The sequence below is a fragment of the Hyla sarda genome, chromosome 2 (genome assembly GCF_029499605.1).
Source record: "Hyla sarda isolate aHylSar1 chromosome 2, aHylSar1.hap1, whole genome shotgun sequence".
NCBI classification, from domain to species: domain Eukaryota; kingdom Metazoa; phylum Chordata; class Amphibia; order Anura; family Hylidae; genus Hyla; species Hyla sarda.
The window spans coordinates 413289118-413310139 of NC_079190.1; the positions used below are offsets into that span (position 1 = coordinate 413289118).

Consider the following 21022-nt stretch of genomic DNA (forward strand, 5'->3'; position numbering starts at 1 on the left):
AATGTCAAGTCATATAAGATGCTAGTGGGAAGCAGGTTCTACTGCATTGTAAATTCACCTAATACAATATATTGTACTAATATGATAGAACAGGTAACTCTAACTTAGAAAAGCGTTCAGTACAAGTCAGTATTTAGGCTGCTTTCTAGGTGACTTGGAATGATTTGTAAAGGGAAATATTTCAGTTCAGATTTGTCTGTTTAAAAGCCATAACATAACCTTCATCCCATTAAGACCTTTGAACTGCAAAGCCAAAATAAAAGGTTGAAATTTAACTAGTTTATGATTGTGTGATTCTCAATCTAGCAGTACACAAGGGCGGCGGTAATATATATTTTCTCACTTACCTTGACGGTGCTCGGAGGGGGGTTAAACCTCTTTGCACATACAAGAAAAGCATCAGGCTGAGGTTTGCCATTTTTCACGTCTGGGTCATCTCCAAGCACAATATGATGGAATAAATTGAAGAATTCTTTGTGTCTACTTGTTTTCATTTCAAATGTCACTCTGGCTGAGCTGGTGGCAACAGCCATTGGGATGTTGTGCTTATTCAGATGGTAGATTAACTTTTCAACCCCTGTGACAGAGAGAGAGAGAGGAAATAAATGAGAAATGCAAAGATTACATGATAAAGCTTGTCCATACTATCATTGGTAGCAGATAATAATAATATGTGACAGTTTCGGGGGAAAATAAAGTTTTGGAGTTCACTGTTATTATCTGAAATGAATGTGCAAAACAATGAAATGGCATAGACAAGATTGACTCCGCAGCGCCTTGTTCTCCTGGAGCGGCACATCACAGATATCATATACTGTTACTTTTCAGTATTAGTTCTGCGGAAATAAACCCCTTAAGCACTAGAGCTACGAGCCAGATTTTTACAGCAGCAGGTCTCTCATACTGTATATAGTACCATAATGAAGTTAGAGTACGCACACAGTACGGGCTTAAAATATTACACTTCTATTAATTTATTACAATGTAGCAAGTGGATGTCTGGCACTTCAAGGTAAGTGATTACTGCTCTGTAAACCGATTAGGCAAGGATGTATATGTGGAACACCTGTATGGGCCGTCTGTGGTGCTGACATGCATATAAGGTTAGGCAATGCTATGTTAAACTGTCGCACTCACCGTTCTTTATTGAAGGGGTACTCCGGTGGAAAACTTTTTTTTTCTTTAAATCAACTGGTGCCAGAAAGTTAAACTGATTTGTAAATTAATTCTATAAAAAATCGTAATCCTTCCAGTACTTATTAGCTGCTGAATACTACAGAGGAAATTTATATTCTTTTTAGAACACCGAGCTCTCTGCTGACATCACGAGCACAGTGCTCTCTGCTGACACCTCTGTCCATTTTAGGAACTGTCCAGAGAAGCATATGTTTGCTATGGGGATTTTCTTCTGCTCTGGACAGTTCTTAAAATGGACAGAGATGTCAGCAGAGAGCACTGTGCTTGTGATGTCAGCAGAGAGCTCTGTGCCTAGAGATACCATCCGTGGTGCCCTCGCATATATGACATGTGTACCCGCTGAACATCCTTAATAAAGACGTTTCAATTGGACGGTGAGTGCGACAGTGCTGACTTTCTTCTATTTGTTAAACATTAAATCTAAATATGGCTATGACCGCCGCATTACAGCATGAAACACAAAGGACACTAGTCATGGGGAGAGCCCTTTTGCCACCTATTCAGAAAATGAGCAAATCTCTGATTAATTTTATTGTAAATTCTGCTTTTATTATTTCCCTAAGTATCATCTGGAAGGGTAACTGGTTATTTGTGTAACAAAGTGAAAGTGAAGAGAAATTGAGTCCGCTTTATCTCACAGTCCCTGTTATGGCAATATGCATTAAATTATGGTAGTCCAAACCTGAGGACCGACTTATATGTATAGTACCATCCCAATTTCTCCCCAACAGATAATATTAAGGGAGAGACGTAAAAGGTGCAAATAAACTGCCTGATCCTTTGGTTTATAGAAGAGATAAGCTGCAGTCAGAGGTTACTTATTTCCCTCTCTATTAAAAATGAATGCACTTTCAGCTGAGCCAAGTGTGCATGTGAATAAGGGACTCAAGAGAAGTATCTGTCAGCTGAATGCTACAGTTTATAATATGTAAGGCCAGCTTAATCCTGGGCCCACTAGAGGATTCAATGGTGGACTAGTATAAACCTGATTGTTACCGTATTTTTCGTCCTATAGGACGCACCGGCGTATAAGACGCACCCAATTTTTAGGGGCAAAATCTAAAAAAATTTAGATTTTGAACCCAATAGTGGTCTTCAACCTGCGGACCTCCAGATGTTGCAAAACTACAACTCCCAGCATGCCCGGACAGCCGTTGGCTGTCCGGGCATGCTAGGAGTTGTAGTTTTGCAACATCTGGAGGTCCGCAGATAGAAGACCACTGCAGGAAATGGGAATACTCACGTGTCCCCGCCGCTCCGGACCCGTCACCGCTGCCCTGGATGTCGCTCCATCGCTGTCGCCGTGTCCCCGTCGCTCTGGCAGGTTTCTGCTGCCAGCCGGGTATCCTCGCTCTCCGTCGCCGCCATCACGTCGTTACGCACGCCGACGCACGTACGCGACGACGTGATGACGAGGAAGGAGAGCGCCGGCATACAGGGGATCCCTGAACAGAGAAGACACCGAGGAGGCAGGTAAGGTCCCCCCCGGTGTCCTGTAAGCACTAACCCGGCTATTCAGTCGGGCTGTTCGGGACCGCCGCGGTTGAAATTTCACCGCGGCGGTCCCGAACAGCCCGACTGAACAGCCGGGTTAGTGTTACTTTCCCTTCAGACGCGGCGGTCAGCTTTGATTGCCGCGTCTGAAGGGTTAATACAGGGCATCACCGCGATCGGTGATGTCCTGTATTAGCCGCCGGTCCCGACCGTTGATGGTCGCAGGGACTGCCGCGATAGGGGTGTATTTGCCGTATAAGACGCACCGACTTTTTCCCCCCAGTTTCCCCCCAGACTTCCCAGGGGAAGAAAAAGTGCGTCTTATACGGCGAAAAATACGGTATATAGTATACAGTCGGTAATATAAAATCTTAAGCTAAATATCATAGTTACTTTGATTAATCCAACAAATGGCATAAGTTCATTCATTTTTAAAGCTTATAAAGCTTGCCTGAACCTTCAAAAGGATTTTTAAAAACATGAATACATTTTTAAAATGTTACGTTTTTAAAGCCCTGTCACTGTCAGTTATGAAGGTGATAACTCTACCTAGAACAGGTTTTCAGCTTTTTATTATAGTGCAAATAAGAGAATACGTTGGATTCAAAGCACGTCTAAAATTGAAATTTGACAATGGGTACACACAGCTTACAGTTCCCATTAAAGGTAATATAGGAAATTTCACATTTTCTGTGACTTCTAAAGCTCAAATATGTTGAGGTTTTTCTTTGATAAATGTGTGCAATAGAAGGATTGGAACATGGGCCTTTCTGTCCATAATGTTTTGTAGATTAAACAGTTAAACTGCAATTTTTTTTTTAGTTAGTATCACTAGTTATAACTTTTTAATATATCTTAACCCCTTAAGGACTCCCATTTGTGCCTTAACCCCTTAAGGACCCGGGCTTTTTCCGTTTTTTCATTTTCAATTTTTCCTCCTTAACTTTAAAAAATCATAACTCTTAAAAATTTTCACCTAAAATTATATATAATGGCTTAATTTTTGCGTCACTAATTCTACTTTGTAATGACATTAGTCATTTTACCCAAAAATCTACGGTGAAACGGGAAAAAAAATCAATGTGCGACAAAATTGATGAAAAAACACTATTTTGTAAGTTTTGGGGGCTTCTGTTTTTACGCAGTACATTTTTTTGTCAAAAATGATACCTTATCTTTATTCTGTAGGTCCATATGGTTAAAATGATACCCTACTTATATAGGTTTGAATTTGTATCACTTCCGAAAAAAATCATGAATACATGCAGGAAAATTTATACGTTTAAAATGGTCATCTTCTGACCCCTATAACTTTTTTATTTTTCTGTGTTCAGGGCACTTTGAGGACTCATTTTTTGCGCCGTCATCTGAAGTTTTTAGCGGTACGATTTTTGTTCTGATCAGACGTTTTGATCACTTTTTATTCACTTTTTTGTGGTATAAAAAGTGATCAAAAATGCACTATTTTGGACTTTGGAATTTTTTCGCGCGTACGCCATTGAACGAGCGGTTTAAAAAGCGGTATATTATTATAATTCGGACATTTCCGCACGCGGCGATACCACATATGTTTATTTTTATTATTATTTACATAATTTTTTTTTATTTTTGTAAATGCCGGGTGATTCAAACTTTTATTAGGGGAAGGGATAATTGAAAGGGTTAATGATTTTTTTTACACTTTTTTAATGCAATATTATAGCTCCTATAGGGGGCTATAACATTGTATGTACTGATCTTTTACTCTGATTGATCCATCTCCTTAGGAATGGATCAATCAGGGTTTTCGGCGATTGAATGCTCTAGCCTGGATCTCAGGCTTGAAGCATTCATTCGGCGATCGCACAGCACAGGAGAAGGTAAGAAGACCTCCTCCTGTGCTACAGCTGTTCTGGATGCCGCGATTATACCGCGGCGATCCCGAACAGCTCCCTGAGCTAGCCGGGCACTTTTACTTTAGTTTTTAGCCGCGCAGCTCAGCTTTGAGCGTGCGGCTAAAGGGTTAATAGCGCGCGGCACAGAGATCAGTGCCGCGCGCTATTAGAGGCGGGTCCCGGCTTCACTATGACGCCGGGCCCGCCGCAATATAATGCGGGGTCACCGTGTGACCCCGCGTTATATCGCAGGACCGGGACTCATTACGTATGCATACGTCATGGGTCCTTAAGAGGTTAAGGACAATTTTATTTTTATGTTTTTGTTTTTTCCTCCTCGCCTTCAAAAAATCATAACTCTTGTATATTTTCCTCCACAGACTAGTATGAGGGCTTGTTTTTTGTGCGACCAGTTGTCCGTTGTAATGCCATCACTCACTTTACCAAAAAATACTATTTGTGTGGGGAAATAAAAAAAAAAAACACAATTTTGCAAGGTTTTGTTTTCACGCCGTACATTTTACTGTAAAAATGATGTGTTCTTTATTCTTTGGGTCAATACGATTAAAATGATACCCAGGATTATATACTTTTCTATTACTGTTGCGCTTACAAAAATTGCAAACTGTTTAACCAAATTAGTACGTTTAAAATCCCCCTATTTTGAAGACCTATAACTTTTTAATTTTTCCGTATAAGCGGCGGTATGAGGGCTCATTTTTTGCACCGTGATCTTTTTATTGATACCATATTTGCTTATATAAAGCTTTTAATACTTTTTTTATTATTTTTTTTGGAATAAAATGTTATAAAAAAGCAGCCATTTTAGACTTTTTTTTTTTTTACATTCACGCCGTTCACTGTACGGTATCATTAACATTTTATTTTAATAGTTGGGATATTTACACACGCGGTGATACCAAATATTTATATAAAATATTTATTTTTACACTTTTTGGGGGTGAAATAGGGAAAATTTACGTTTTTATTGGGGGAGGGGGTTTTTCATTTTTTTTTACTTTTATTTTTGCACTTTAATAGTCCCCATAGGGGGCTATTTATAGCAATAATTTGATTGCTAATACTGTTCAGTGCTATGCATAGGACATAGCACTGATAAGTATAATCGGTCATCTGCTGCTCTGGTCTGCTCGATCGCAGACCAGAGCAGAACACCCGTGGAAGGCAGCGGAGGCAGGTGAGGGGACCTCCGGCTGCCATGCTGGATGATTGGATCGCCGCACCATCGCTGCGGGCGATCCGATCATCCATTCAGTACCGCAATGCTGCAGATGCCATGATCTGTATTGATCATGGCATCTGAGGGGTTAATGGCGGACATCCGCACGATCGTGGATGTCCGCCATTACGGGCGGGTCCCTGGCTGCCATTACGGGCGGATCAGCAGCTGGGACCTGCCGTGCATGACGCGAGCATCGCTCCAATACTCGCGGTTATGCATAGTACGTAAATGTACGTCCTGGTGTGTTACGTTCCAGCTCACCCTTTACACCCTGCGTCGTTAAGGGGTTAATGAACTACTTATTGATTTCTTAGCCCAGTATTACTATTTGGTGTACATGTTTGCCACTAGTGTATGGAATTGTGTTCTTAAAGTGGACATCTCAGAAAGTTTTTAGCGTATTAAGTAAGGGCATAGCTGCATAAGGCTTTTGAACATGAAACCGTACAAATGTCTATTTTCCAAAGACAACTTCTGTATATTGTGCTAAGCATGTACACTCAACTTCTATGATTGGCCATGGCGAGGCCTTTTGTGATTGAAACCTGTTCTAGGAAACTGCTGTAGGGTCTTGCCCACCTTGCAGCAGCTCAGTTTCAGGGTCTTGGCAATCTTTATGTAGTGCAACAATCATTCGTTTCAGATCCTGAAAGAGTTTTTTTTTTTTTTTTTTCATGAGGTGCCATGTTAAACTTCCAGTGACCAGAAGTGACCAGAGTGTAAGAGTGATAACACCAAATTCAAGACACCTGTACCCCATTTACACCTAAGACCTTGTAAGACTAAGAAATCACATGATACCAGGCAGGAAAAATGTCTAATTGGGCCCAATTTGGACATTTCCACTTAGGGGTGTACTCACTTTTCTTGTCAAGGTTTAGACATTGATGGCGGTGTGCCGAGTTATTTTAAAGGGGTGTTCTGCCCCTAGACATGTTATGCCCTATCCAAAGCATAGGAAATAACGTGTCTGATAGGGGGTTCGGCCCTTGGGACTCCCCGTGATATCCAGGCCGATGCTGAAGCGTTACGGACACCAAAGCCTAGGGCTTCCATGATCGTGATGTACTAGCCATCATGTCCCCTCCCATAGACATGAATGGAGGGGGCGTGGCATGATGGCATAAGGGGTGCACTCACTTATGTGAGATACTGTACATAGATATTTAGAGCCCTATTACCCAGGGTGATTATTGGCCAAAGAAGGTGAATATTGTATTAAGATCATCCACCACACAAGCAAATGCTTTTACATAAGCTAATTGCATGATCTTGCCAGCCGTACATAGCTGGGCCCTATGTAATAGGGATGCACAGCCAACAAATGATAGAATTAAAGGACTATATGAATAATTCAATCATCTTTTGTGCAGCTCTAAATGATTGAGCCATGCAATAGGCTAGTTGACCAATAATCTAATTGACTGGCGATATCCATGGGCAGCAGTCTGCCTATCTTTTACAGTACAATTTTCATTACACAGTACCTGGCATTAAGGATGCAGTTGGAAAAAGCTTTTCTTGCTTAAGTTGACTTTCCTTCAGTAATTCTTCAGCTGTAATAGGAAGATCGAGAACATCACAGATCATTTGGGCTGCCGGCAATGCCTTTTCCCCCATGACTAAGGATTTCACATCCCAAGTGTATTTTTTTCCAAAACGGCCACAGATCTCTTCAAAAATCACTGTGTATAGGCGCTCTGTATCTGTAAAGGAAAGCATGTAAAATCATTAAATGGATTACTTGCATTGTTACAGTAGAATACAGAAGGATTTTGTGTTAGCTAAAAATAAAATGAAGAAAGAAAAAGTGGGAATTCAGGGATCACGTTATCAAAAATTGTGAATAAATGGATAGTGTTGGAAAGTCCAAATGGAAGAACATCACTGACAGAGGTGTAACTGGAAATTTGTGGGACCTAAAGTAAAATCTACAACATATCGTTTCTCACCTATCATGCACCATTTAGGCATCAAGGCTCAAGGAAGGCTGCTTCCATTATACTCTCTATAGCTACATGACAATAAGGGGTAATCCAGAAAGTAAAGCAAATTTATAAATGACTTCTATGTAAAAATCTCAAGTCTTCCAGTCCTTATCAGCTGCTGTATGCCCTGGAAGTTGTGTAGTTCTTTTCTGTCTGACCACAGTGCTCTCTGCTGACACCTTTGTCTATGCCAGGAAATGTCCAGAGCAAACCAATCCTGACATGGACAGTTCCTTACACAGACAGAGGTGACAGTAGCAGAGAGCACCAGGCCTGACTGGAAAGACTTAACTTCTTCCAGGACATAGAGCAGCTGATAAGAACTCAAAAGATTGAGATTTTTATACAAAAATAATTTACAAATCTGCATAACTTTCTGGCACCAGTCAATTTGAATTTTATTTTATTTTATCTGGAGTACCAGTTTAAGCCTCCTTTACATACACAATACTGGGGTTTTTAGGTGCGCTTTACTCAATTGTGAATTACATAGTTTTTTGGGTCAATAATTTTACACCACTTACAGTATAACTGAGATGTTAAATTAATTTATTATAATTCCTTATTAAGTGTCAGAACAATTTCAACTATACCAAATTTGCATAATTTTGAGACATTTAATATAAAAAAATTAAAAACATAAAAATAAATAATAATCTGTACCTCCCCATGTTCTGACCCCCATAAACAAAATGTTTTTCTTTTCAACTACAGAGCTTGAGTAAAGGTTAAGAGTTTGTATTGGTAATTTTACATACTTCTGACTTTTTGATCACTTTGTAATAAAAAATTTTCTGGGATGTCAATTATCAGTTATGGAATATGGAATTTTCCGGCCTTTATGCCGTTGAGAATGTGATCATTTAATAGTTGGTGACACCAAATAGGTTTTGTTTTTGTTACCATTTTTTATTTAGAAATTGGGAAAAGTGGGTCATTTGAATTTTTATTGGGGGGGGGGTTGGGGATGTTGAATTAAAAGAAAAACTTTTAATTGATTATATAGATCAGTGTCATGAACATGCATTACATTGATTGGTATAGCCTGTGATAGAATATGGACTTCCCTAAAAAAACGATCAGCACCCCATGAACACGATGGCCCTCATTTACTATTCTAAACCCGACTTCTTTTGTCGGGTTTTCTTGGCGCATCTTTGTCTGCGACATGTCGCAGACATCGTGCGCCGGTCTGCAACACAATGCAAAAATTTTTCCCGACGGACCCAATGTGGATTTTCCCAAACCCGAAAAAGGGGCGTAACCAGACATTTCTGAGCTTTCCCACATATTTATAAAGGTTTCTAACCCGAATTTGTTGAATTGTTGTGGATTTTTTCCCGACAACTCAGAGGAGTTGGAAACCAAAACCAACAAAACCCACGTGCGACAAACAGGATGCAACATAATAATAAATACCAGGGGAAAAAAGCAGTCGGGTAAGAAAGCAAGATAGACTTACAACCTGATTTTCTAAGTAAATGAGGGCCTATGTGATGTCAATCATTACCGACTGGTGTAGGCTGCAGATAGCCCTAAGTGTATGTCATGGGTCATGAAGGGGTAAATTTTTACGTTAAGAAACTCTTAGTGATAACAAAAACAGAATTACTGTATATCTCTTATTTATTAATTTCAGTGTCACAAAAAAAAAAAAATATATATATATATATATATATATATATATATATATATATATATACTGATATGTTGCTGTTATATATTTTTATACATAACATTTTTTATATATAAAATGATATACATTTTTATGTATAAAAGAGGAAGCTCCTTGATCTGAACAACACATTTGCAGAGTACGCAACTGAAAAATCTGTAGTATTTCATTTTTAAAGCTTATTGCTGCCATTATGTAAGTAACACTTACATAATACAGACTATATACTGTAGTTCCACTATACAGTTCCATAGAAATCCTAGAAATAGAGTAGTAGAATCCGACAAGAATACTACACTTTAATCTCCTAGAAATCTGATGGGTGAAATTTGATGTGTAATTAAATACCGGTGCACCTATTCTACCTTTCCCTGGGCATATTCATTTTGAATGAAAGCCATACAATACATATGACTAAAATCAACCATCAACAACAGTCTGATGCGGACAAATCCTTTAGCACGCTTTAATGGCAAAAAAAAAATAAAAAATGGAGTAGTGAAGCCCCAAAAGCCCACAGGACATATATCACAATACTGTTTCAAATCAGCACAAATTTAACAGACTAGCTCTGATAGTTTCAAGATTGATAGCCTAACTAAAAGGAAAAAAAGTGTACACTTGGCAGTACCAGGTGGCGTTCTCAGCAAGTGAAAGTTAAAGATAAATTGAAGGCATATGGCTTAAGCTGTTGCTGTACTACAGCCTAATTTATTACTGATGCAGTGGGAACTAAGAGACAAATAAAAGGAATAGACAACGATCTGAGGGTAATGTGGTACTCGTACATTTTTAAGATCAAGCCAGAATAATAAACTGCTTCTACTACCACAGTATAAACAGGCAAACAAAACTACAGCGCATCAAATGGGAAGCCAAACCGTTTATACGGGTTACCAGCATCCGATAAGACCGATTACTCAGACAATTTATGTTAATATACACGGGTACCATTCATAGGCTGCAATTTGTCAAGCTCAGATTCCCTACAATGGATAAGAATCTGGTGTTACGGCCAACTCAATGCTAATGTGTGATGAATGGGATTCACGTTTAGTGAATTCTCAATGTAATTCCCATTAGTACTACTAGATACAATAGTGAAATCCCAGATTAATATTATACCTATGAGGATTATGTTGAAACCTAAAATGTTTTAAGGAGGAAAACTAAAAATAAATTGATAGATTAATACTTGATATACTGAATGTGATATTGGATATCAATGGCTACCAAAACTGTGTATGTGTAGAAGAACATAGTTATAGACCAAGCCCATTTTGAACAGGCCAATTTTATTTTGGCGTTTTTGTTTTTTCCTCCTCGCCTTCTAAAAATTATAACTCTTTTATATTTTCATCCACAGATGAGTATGAGGGCTTGTTTTTTTCACGACCTTTTCACGTTTTCCTTTGTAATAACATCACTCATTTTACCATAGATTGTATGACCCAACCAAAAACACACTATTTGTGTGGGGAAATTGAAAAGAAAACCACAATTTAGCAAATTTTGGAAGTTGTTTTTTTTTTCACGCCATACAATTTACAGTTAAAATGACATATTTTCTTTATTCTGCAGGTCAATATGATTAAAATAATACCCATGATTACATACTTATCTATTATTGTACCATTAAAAAAAAAATTGCAAACTCTTTAACCAAATTAGTACATTTAAAATCCCTCTATTTTGATGCTCTATAACTTTTTTTTTTTATGTTCCCCGTAGGGATCATTAACATTATATTTTAATAGTTCAGACATTTATGCATGTGGCAATACAAAATATGTTAATAAAAAAAAAAAATGGGGGGGGGGGGGGTAAAATAGGAAAAAAGGGACAATTTACATTTTTTGTAAGGGGATTTTTCTAATTTTTTTTACCTTTTTATTTTTACTTTTATTTAGTTTTTGTACACTTTAGTTTTTGTACACTTTTTATGTCCCCATAGGGGACTATTTATAGCAATCACTTGATTGTTAATACTGTTCAGTGCTATGCATAGGGCGCAGCACTGATCAGTATTATCGGCAATCTTCTGCTCTGGTCTGCTGGAAGGCAGATCAGTGCAGAAGACGCCGGGAAGCGGCGGAGGAAGGTGAAGGGACCACCGTCCGCCATGTTAGCTGTATTAATGATGGATCTGAGGGGGTTAATGGCAGACATCCGCGCGATCACGGATGTCGGCCATTACCGGCGGGTCCCTAGCTATTAGTAGCCGGGACCTGCCACACATTACCCGAGTATCACTCCGATGTTCGCAGTCATGTATAGGACGTAAATGTACATACTGGTGCCCGAAGTACCGTCGCACCAGGACGTCCATTTACGTCCATGGTCATTAAGGGGTTAAATAAATTGATGAAGACCCATGTCCACACAGCTGGCATGCATATGAAGTCGTCTACAATGTTCAACACTTGCCATTTCAAATAATTATTTTGCATGTATATGCATGTATAGCTCTAACATGTTCCATAGCTTTTTAAAGCAATTTTCAGCTGTTAAATGGGTACTCCGCACCTAAACATCTTATCCCCGAACCATAGGATAGGGGATAAGATGTCTGAACGCAGGGGTCCTGCCGCTGGGCACCCCCCGCGATCTTTGCTGCAGCATCCCAGACATCCGATGCACCAAGCGAACTTCGCTCCGTGCCGGATGACTGGTGATGTGGAAGCTTGTGACTTCACGGTCATGCCCCCTCCCATAGACTTGCATTGAGGGGGCATGGCTGTGATGTCACGAGCAGGGCGTGACCGTGACATCACAAGCCTCCACTCTAAACGAACTCCATCAAGGACATCACAGGGGTCCCCAGCGTCAAACATCAGACATGCAAAAGGATAGGGGATTAGATGTCTAGGGGCAGAGTACCCCTTTAATGTCCCCAGGTTACAATCTGATTCCCCAGTCACAGATATGATCTAGGGACGATTTCATAGCACCTATGACCTAAGGCAGAGTAATCGTGTTGTCTTTTCTCAAATTTAATTCTACAATGAAATACAAAAACAGCTTTTTAGCAATAATAGCATGTACTTTATAAAACATCATAATAAAATACCCTAGTAATCTTTATAACAAAAAAAAAAATCAATAAATCACCATGTACATGGCCATATTTACACCTTGATAAAAGGAAAAAGATAAAGGAGAAAACCTACTATTTTATTTGCCATAATAAATATGTAAACAAATGTCACTTAACCACTTGAGGTCTAGACCAGTATTGACAGTGAGGAAATTAATAATTTTGGTTATTTTGCTACATTTCATTTTGGTTTGCAAAACAGTTTGTTTTTTATAGCAGTGTGTGCAAGAAAGTTATACAGATTTGTAAATGGCTTCTATTTAAAAATCTTTATCCTTGCAGTACTTATCAGCTGCTGTAGGCTACAGAGGAAGTTCTTTTCTTTTTGAATTAATTTTCAGTCTGACCACAGTGCTCTCTGCTGACACCTTTGTCCATGTCAGGAACTGCCCAGAGTAGGAGAAAATCCCCATAGCGCCTATCCTGTTCTGTACAGTTCCTGACATGGACAGAGGTATCAGCAGAGAGCACTGTGGTAAGACCGCTAATAAGTACTGGAAGGATTATTATTTTTTAATAGAAGTAATTACCAGAGTATTTAAGTATTAAGTATTTAAGTACATTAAGAGTCCATCAAGTTCAACCTATATCCCTAATGAGTCTCTGCTGATAGGGATTACAAATAGGTTTGACTTTCTGGAACTAGTTGATAAAAAAAAAAAAAAGTTAAAAACAAATTTCCACCGGAGTACCCCTTTAAAACAACAACCTCCAAGCAGATGTTTCCCTTGGCAGGGTGGTCTTGCTGAGAGAGTATTGAACAGAATTGTCTGCAAATGGTTTCAGATGAGTAGATTGATAGGTAGCCAGCAAAGGCATTAGACCATAGAAGCATCCTTACTATTGACCAAGACCTATGTTACATAACCCTGTTTATTTTTGAATGTCATAGGTCATGTGATACACACGACTACATAACATAAAACAGGAGAAACCTTGCTTCCAATATGCAATAAAAGCTAAGATGCAACGTTTCAACCCATTCATGGGTGTAATGCTATTAGCAATTGCACCTCCAAATTCAGTCTTGGCTCTTGCAAAAACATACTGTAGGTTCCTTTTAACCTTTAACCCCTATACAGGAATCAGGTTTTATGTGTAGAGTTGCCGCTGGCTGGTGGAGATAACAGGAGAAAGTGAAGAGTCAATTTTAGGTAGACATGTGATAAATCAATGGAAAAAGGGAATCTAAATATAGGATCTAAATAGGGACATGGTCAGGTGAAATAATAGGGAGAGATCACAAACAACAGAACTGCGGGTAAAAGGGAAGTCAGAAAATGGAAAGATCCAATTGAATACAGAGCAGCAGGGGTATCATAAGCAAGAAAACATTCAGTAGCCAGGTCAGAATACAATCACAAAAAAATCTATCCACAAGATATTGGCATAGGGAAAGGGATGGAGCAGATATAAATAGAGAACCACGATCACAAAGTGGCTGCATTAAACCAATCTCTGACTGCTCCACTGACTGATCCTTTTGTATGGCCACATAAGTATTTGGAAGCCCTGCAATTGGTCAAGGAGCTGTGCACAATGTGAACACAATGCCCCGGAGTGGAGGTTTTTTTTTTTTTTTCGGTGGCTTTTTTTTCCCAACAGATATTTTTCCATGGTATTTACTAAGGTTTCCCCAAATTTAGCTTTTTTTTACACATGCTCTGATCTCTAGGGTTTTCCTTAGCTCAAATCCACCACATTTTCTGTTGAAACCTTAGTAAAAATGTTGGGATTTTGTTTTTAAAATGTCAGGGACACGCCCCTTTTTGATGACCACGGCCCCTTTCCCAGCTGCCACGCCCTATTTTCAGGTTTTCTCAGTAAAATGGAAAGTTATTTTATTTTTTTTTTTTTTCAATTCTGGTGCAAATTCTGGCACAAATTCTGACGACACAGGTCAGGTTACAATAGTAAATCAGGGCCAGTGCTTAGGCCACAAACTGAACCAGTATGGTAGTGGACACGAGAAAATGATACGATATAACAGGGTTAAAACATTGTATTGTTAGCTTTTAATGCATATTGAAACCAAGTACTGCAGTTTTTTGTACTTTTTCCAGTTCTGCTGGGGTTCAGAAGGGCTGGACCTTGTCACTGTGCACAGTTTTTGTTATGTTTTATGAAGTTATTTTATGCCTTTGGATTACAGTTGTGCTTCTGATCTCTGCAATTACTGGGATCATATGATTAACACTTCTATGATCACATGACTAAAACTACAGTTACAAACACACACAACAGCAGCAGCAGCAGCAGCATGCTGTAAGGGCTAAGATATACAATATAAACAATATCAATCATTCTTCATCACATTACCGATATAGAAAAAGTAACTTTTTTTTTTACTACAAAGTGTGTACCATTTGTAGACTATGACTAAGCCTACATTTTCAGGGTCTATATAATGCATTCAAAAACTCTTCATATCTTTTCACTTTTCCACATTTTGTTACGTTGTGGCCTTGTACCTAGTTTTCTCCCATCATTCTGTGCTCAAGGCCTTAGGCTTCCGTTGAAGGCTGCAGCGCCGGCCCGGAGATCGTGTGTGGTCCCAGCAGCCGGACCCCCCACTATCAGACATATTATCCCCTATCCTTTGGATAGGAGATAACATGTCTATTGGCGGAGCACCCCTTTTTGCTCTGAATCTGTACGCTTAGTACTAGCCCAAGAGAGGCATATAGTGCAAGGTATATCAAGATGAGATCATCTTACCGTGGGGGGGGGGGGGGGGGGGGTTGTTGGTACACACTATTTGATCAAATGGTACTCTAAGAACCTCTTTCTATGTCAGTAACGTAATTCAAAATTAATTCGTAGTATCAATTAAGTTTGTTTTTGTGCTTCAGCCTTCATATTTATAACAGTTTTGGATGTGTTGACCACTTTTTAGTTGTTTTTTTTAACACTACAATTACCCTCCCCCCCTCTAGTTAATGGATGCACATCACAAAACTAATCCACAAACTGTACTATTCTACTGTGCAGAGATAGGAAGCTAGTTATAGTATAAGAATAGTGTCAGAACAGTATATCAAATTTATGTACGTCAGAAAATTATAAATTGGATAAAGTCCAAAATACTACAATAAAATAAACATTTGGTTTAAGAAATGCATTATTGCTCCACAGTAAAGTAAACATGAAAGAAAACTTATGAAATACATTGTTAGCTTTAAATGATATTCTACAGTCCCTAGATATGTAGCTGAGGATTCTGATCTTAGTTTACTGATCTACATTTTTTTTGGTCAAACAAAGAAAAAGAAAAAACATACACTGGTGTTTTAGGTTAATCCCAGTGGATTTACTTTCCTTCTGGAAGAATACAATTATTGGAAAGCCAGAAGTAAATCCTCCGGGGCACCAACCATTGGAGGCCATCAAATGTTGGAAATTATTCTTTTGCTCATGAAAGTCTATTTTGTTTCAACTCTATAAGGCAAATGTAGCTCTGTATAAAGAAAATAGCATTTACAAAAGAATAGCCACAATGTAAACATTTTGTTAAAATTCTCTTTTTTTTAACAATATTGTGTAACATAATATGAATATAAAATTATGGAAACTGATGACACCTAATGAAAGTTAAATAAAAAAATAAAAAAAATTTGCCACAAAAACAGCCATATTTTTCCACTGGACTTTTTTCAGCCAGTAATGTGCCAAAGCATGGCCGCAGTGTGTGAATATAGCCCAATTTTTATTGTGGCCGTTGGGAGGGGGTTCTATCTAGCCCTTGGATCAGTTTGATCATCCATGTTGGAAAGGAATAAGAACAGCAGGTGTTACTGCAATGTACGTGGCAGTAAGAAACAACTCAGCTTTGAAGTATCTGTCTGATTTATTCTGTTTCAAACACAGACAGTAGTATTTACACTAAGGTGAAATATGTTTTCCCCTATCCATGCAATTTAATGTCTACACTGACGCTGCAAGTTCCACAAGTGCCAAGAAGTGTGAACCCTGTGGTGCAGGGAGATTAACCGTAGATGCCTCATGTTCAAATGTTGGTGCCTTAAATACCTTTAAAAACCTGAATTGCTATGTGAATGTCCAGTGTAATGTGTATCATTAAAGAAAAATCTATAAGGCTTTTATAAAAGACCTCAATATTATTATTTATATCAGGATAAGCTTATTACAAGCTGTCCTGCTACATGGACCCTCAACAAGCAGCTGTAATCTATGGGGGAACATGGCAGCATGAGGTAAATTCTTCTTCAGAGCCACAGCAGGATAAATGATCATTCACCCCTTAAAAGAGGTATTCCGACTTGTTAAAAAAAATCTGCGTAGCCTGTTTAAAAGCATAAAAAGCACATACACTTACGTTCTTCGCTCCTACCACTAATCACCCTGAGACGGTCCCAATACACAGCACTTGCCATGCTTGGGGGTCAGCACAAGCAGTGCGGTCTCTTAGCAGCCACACCGGTGTCCTACCAAAGCTGCTGATCATTTGGGCAGGCAGTGTGTGAACAAACCCTAAACACAGCAAATGCTGTGCATCAGGACAGGAGATGAAAGAGATGAGACAGTGGTAATGGGAGAGAGGAAGGTATCTGCTGTTCAATGTCTTTTGTCAGGAGATTTCTGTCTCTAGTAACAGACAAATCCGGGACAAAACTCAGAAAGTAGGAGGTGGGACTTAGCATCTGCTTTGTGCAGGAGAGACCTTGATAAAGTATAGGCTGTGTGCCTGCAAGCTTAGTAACTTTGCCTAGTGAAGTTGATCCACAAAGGTAAAATCAAAGCTTCCCTCTTTTCTCTCATCAACCAAAAAAGCCCAGGGCAGCTGCCCCTTGTGTAAATAGCAGTATTTCTACTGCTGTATGTCTAGAGTGCTGCAGTGGGATCTCACCCACTCCCCTCCCTTTGGTTTGTCATCAGCAGTGAGTGTAACCCTTTCATTGCTGCTGCTGTTTCAGTTGGCAGCAGCCAAAATACAGCACATCCCAATGCATACCACTGTCTTGCTGATTGCTCAACGTCCCCTCCCTGTTGCAGGCTCTGGACTTATTCTTTTGTACTGTCACAGGCAGCGACAGTATCTGGTGTATCCCGTAGGGGCAGTGCGCAAGCATGTGCACCTTCTTTAAGGGTTTGTTCACGTCTCTAATTTATGTACTCCTCCAATCCCTGCCAGACATCACCTCTATTACTCTGCTCCACCTTTTCACTGATGGCTGAGTGACATTGTGTTTCTACAAAGTGAATGTTTCTGTCTGCTGTTCATGTAACCCTGTGTTTGACCTATCCTGTTTCTTGACTCTGTCTGATTCTGTTGTACCTCTCTGGCCTCCTGTGCCTGGCCAACCATGCTTGTGCTTTTATCAAGCCTGTACCACCTGGCTGGATCTTCCACCTAACCAAGACCACTCTTGCTGGAAGCAACCTGGTATCTTTCCTGCATCTGCAGTTTAGGCCCCTTTCACGCTATACATTCATCCGTTTTTAAAGATCCATTATATGTTCCGTTATGAAAACCCTGAAAATTGGCCATGAAACGGACATTACAAATCCCATTATAGTCTATGGGATTTTTACATTATCTGTTTTAACCCGTCATAGCCATTTAATAATAACGGATGTTATTTTGTGACATGTGCATGCACTATTTCTTCTGTTCTTTCTCCCGTCACAAAATAATGTCCGTTATTAATAACGGGCTATAAGGGGTTAAAACGGATAATGTAAAAATCCCATAGACTATAATGGGATTTGGTAACGGCAGTTTAACGGACGATTTTCAGAGTTTTCATAACGGAGCATTTAACAGATCTTTAAAAACGGATTAATGTATAGTGTGAAAGGGGCCTCAGCTTCTGTATCCTTAAGCGGGACACAGGTTGAAAACTAGAGGAATAGGTAGACTACACTTCCAAGTTTGTCCAAAAGCCAAACCAGTAAGTGGCATAACTGGTCCACACTCATTAGGGTATTACACCCAGGGCATTAGTATCCCCATCTCCCTCCATATGCCATCTATAGTACTGTACTGTGTAAATCATCCCTCAGCCTACTCAGTCCAGTGCACTTTTACTAGCACCATGTGATGCTATAGCAGTAAGGGCTGATTTTTCTGTTTTTGGTAGGCAACTCAGCTAGGGAATGCTTGTGTGTGCTACTGAAAACAGCTCAACCTTTGTTCCTAAACCTGAAATGTAGAGAATGAGAAATAGTTGTGCATCTTGGAGGAGACTCTCAGGGGCACAATAACAGCTGTGAGAGCATTTATACCACCTTTTCACCACTCTGAAGGGTTAATTCAATAAAACCAGGGAGGTTTTTGAAAATCTTCTGAAATTACAGAATAGCCATATTTTGACTCTTATACGTTTTTATTTTACCATCTGCAGAGATGTGTGAGAGTGCTCATTTTTATCTCCAATATCAATACAGAAGATATGTATTGCATTTATCCTTTCAACTGAAAAACCAATGTTACAGCTTGCCTATGGCAGGCTGTATCAGCATATCTTTCATTGCAGCCAACGAGGCCTAATTAAGGCCTTGGGCTACTATGACAATGGATGAGCTTCCCACGATCTGATCCCAGAACCACCAACGGTGCTTAAATGGGCACTGTCAGAATCTTTTTATAGGTTGTGCATCTTGGCAAAACATTAACCTTTTCTAATAAACATCATAAAAAAATTCTCTCCATTTTATAGCTTATAAAAAAGATCACTAGGGTCCCCAGACGAGCCAGAACATAATCCTGTCCAAATGTAGCATCATTATTGCCCCAGCTGAAGGACAGGCAGGGTTAAAGTCCAGTAAGTGAGGGTGGGACTATCACTCCTTTGTGGTCACTCCTGTCCTGTCTCACACACTGCAACATGAAAACAGCGAGGCGGGGGTTACAGAACAGCCTGTAGTGATTGGAGGAGAAGACACAGCACAGTAGACTCAGGGAGGAAGTGAATGCATGGTGAGTGAAGACATGCTTAGTGCTGGCCTTGACAAAACCCTTTTCCAGCAGTTGATGTCAGAATGAGTGAGCAGCAGAACAGAGGTATTTGGGAGCCAAATACAAAAGATAGATACATAAAGACATGTAAAGCATCTGGATGACCTAGCTAGTAATATATACAAGCATTATTTTTTTCTTAAGATGACAGGTTCACTTTAATATAACTGTCTAGATACCACTGCCAGTTTTCATGGCCACATATGGCTTCTGAGGCACTGCCCTATGCATGTCTTAGGCTAGGTTCAGACTACGGAATCTCCGGGCAGAAAATTTATGCCCGGAGACTCCGAGTGCGGCCACTGAATAATTCGGCGCTAGGACCGTGCGGACACTGCAGTCTCCAATAGACTGCAATGTGTTCCGCGAGTATTTCCGCCTGAAGAAAGAGCAACGCTATTCTTCAGGCGGAAATTTCCAAGCGGATTTTCCGTTCAAAAATTCCGCTTCACAAATTCCGAAGTGTGAATTTGTGAACGGAAAACCATTCACTACACTATATATTTTAGCAAGGGGAATTTCTGCCTGCAATTTCAAAGCGGAATTGCAGGCAGAAATTCCGTAGTCTGAACCTAGCCTTACTGTGTGATCCTACATTCTACTTCTGTCAGCCTTGAATTAAAGGGGTATTCCAGGCAAAAACTTTTTTTTTTTTTATATATATATATATATAAATCAACGGGCTCCGGAAAGTTAAACAGATTTGTAAATTACTTCTATTAAAACATCTTAATCCTTCCAATAGTTATTAGCTTCTGAAGTTGAGTTGCTGTTTTCTGTCTAAATGCTTTCTGATGACTCACGTCCCGGGAGCTGTGCAGTTCCTATGGGGATATTCTCCCATCATGCACAGCTCCCGGGACGTGACATCATCATTGAGCAGTTAGACAGAAAACTTCAGAATACACCTTTAATGTTATTGGAGGTCCTTGGCAAGAAAATGTTCTTTGAGGGTGTGTTCACACGTGAAGATTTTCTGCTGCAGATTTGATTTTGCAGATTTTGCTTCCCATTGAAGTCAATGGGCAGCAAAATCTGCAGCAACAAAATCTGCAGCAAAAATACAGATGTGTGAACGCACCCTCATCCTTGTTTTCTGCTTTCTCTACCATGTTCTCCAACCTTGTTTGGACTTATGGTCCACAACACCACTCTTCTGAAACATATTAAGGGTACGTTCACACAGGCGGATTTATTTGCAGGTTTCCTGCTATGTATTTTAAAGGGGGCGGGCTCTTCTCGGCTGTTCGCAGCAAATTTTCCGCGGCGGAATTTCCGCTGCGGAAAATCCGCCACAGACCTTACTGACTTCAATGCGACTTGTGGTGGATTTTCCACAGCGTAAATTCCGCTGCGAGAAAATCTGCTGTGGACAGCAGAAAAGAGCCCGCCCTCTTTCAAATACGCAGCGGGAAACACGCACATAAATCCACCTGTGTGAACGTACCCTTAAATTCTAAAATAGGTTATCCCAT

The 21022-nt window shown here is 39.7% G+C and overlaps 1 protein-coding gene across 1 annotated transcript in view; it reads right to left on the minus strand.

Moving 5' to 3' along the window:
• PUDP (pseudouridine 5'-phosphatase) overlaps nt 1-21022 on the minus strand; it is a 329742-nt gene that overhangs the window by 202077 nt on the left and 106643 nt on the right. Inside the window, exons 2-3 of the mRNA XM_056558851.1 lie at nt 7296-7514; nt 348-577 (exon numbers count right to left, since the gene is read on the minus strand). Coding sequence (XP_056414826.1) covers nt 348-577; nt 7296-7514 — 449 coding nt within the window. The remainder of the gene's footprint in view (nt 1-347; nt 578-7295; nt 7515-21022) is intronic.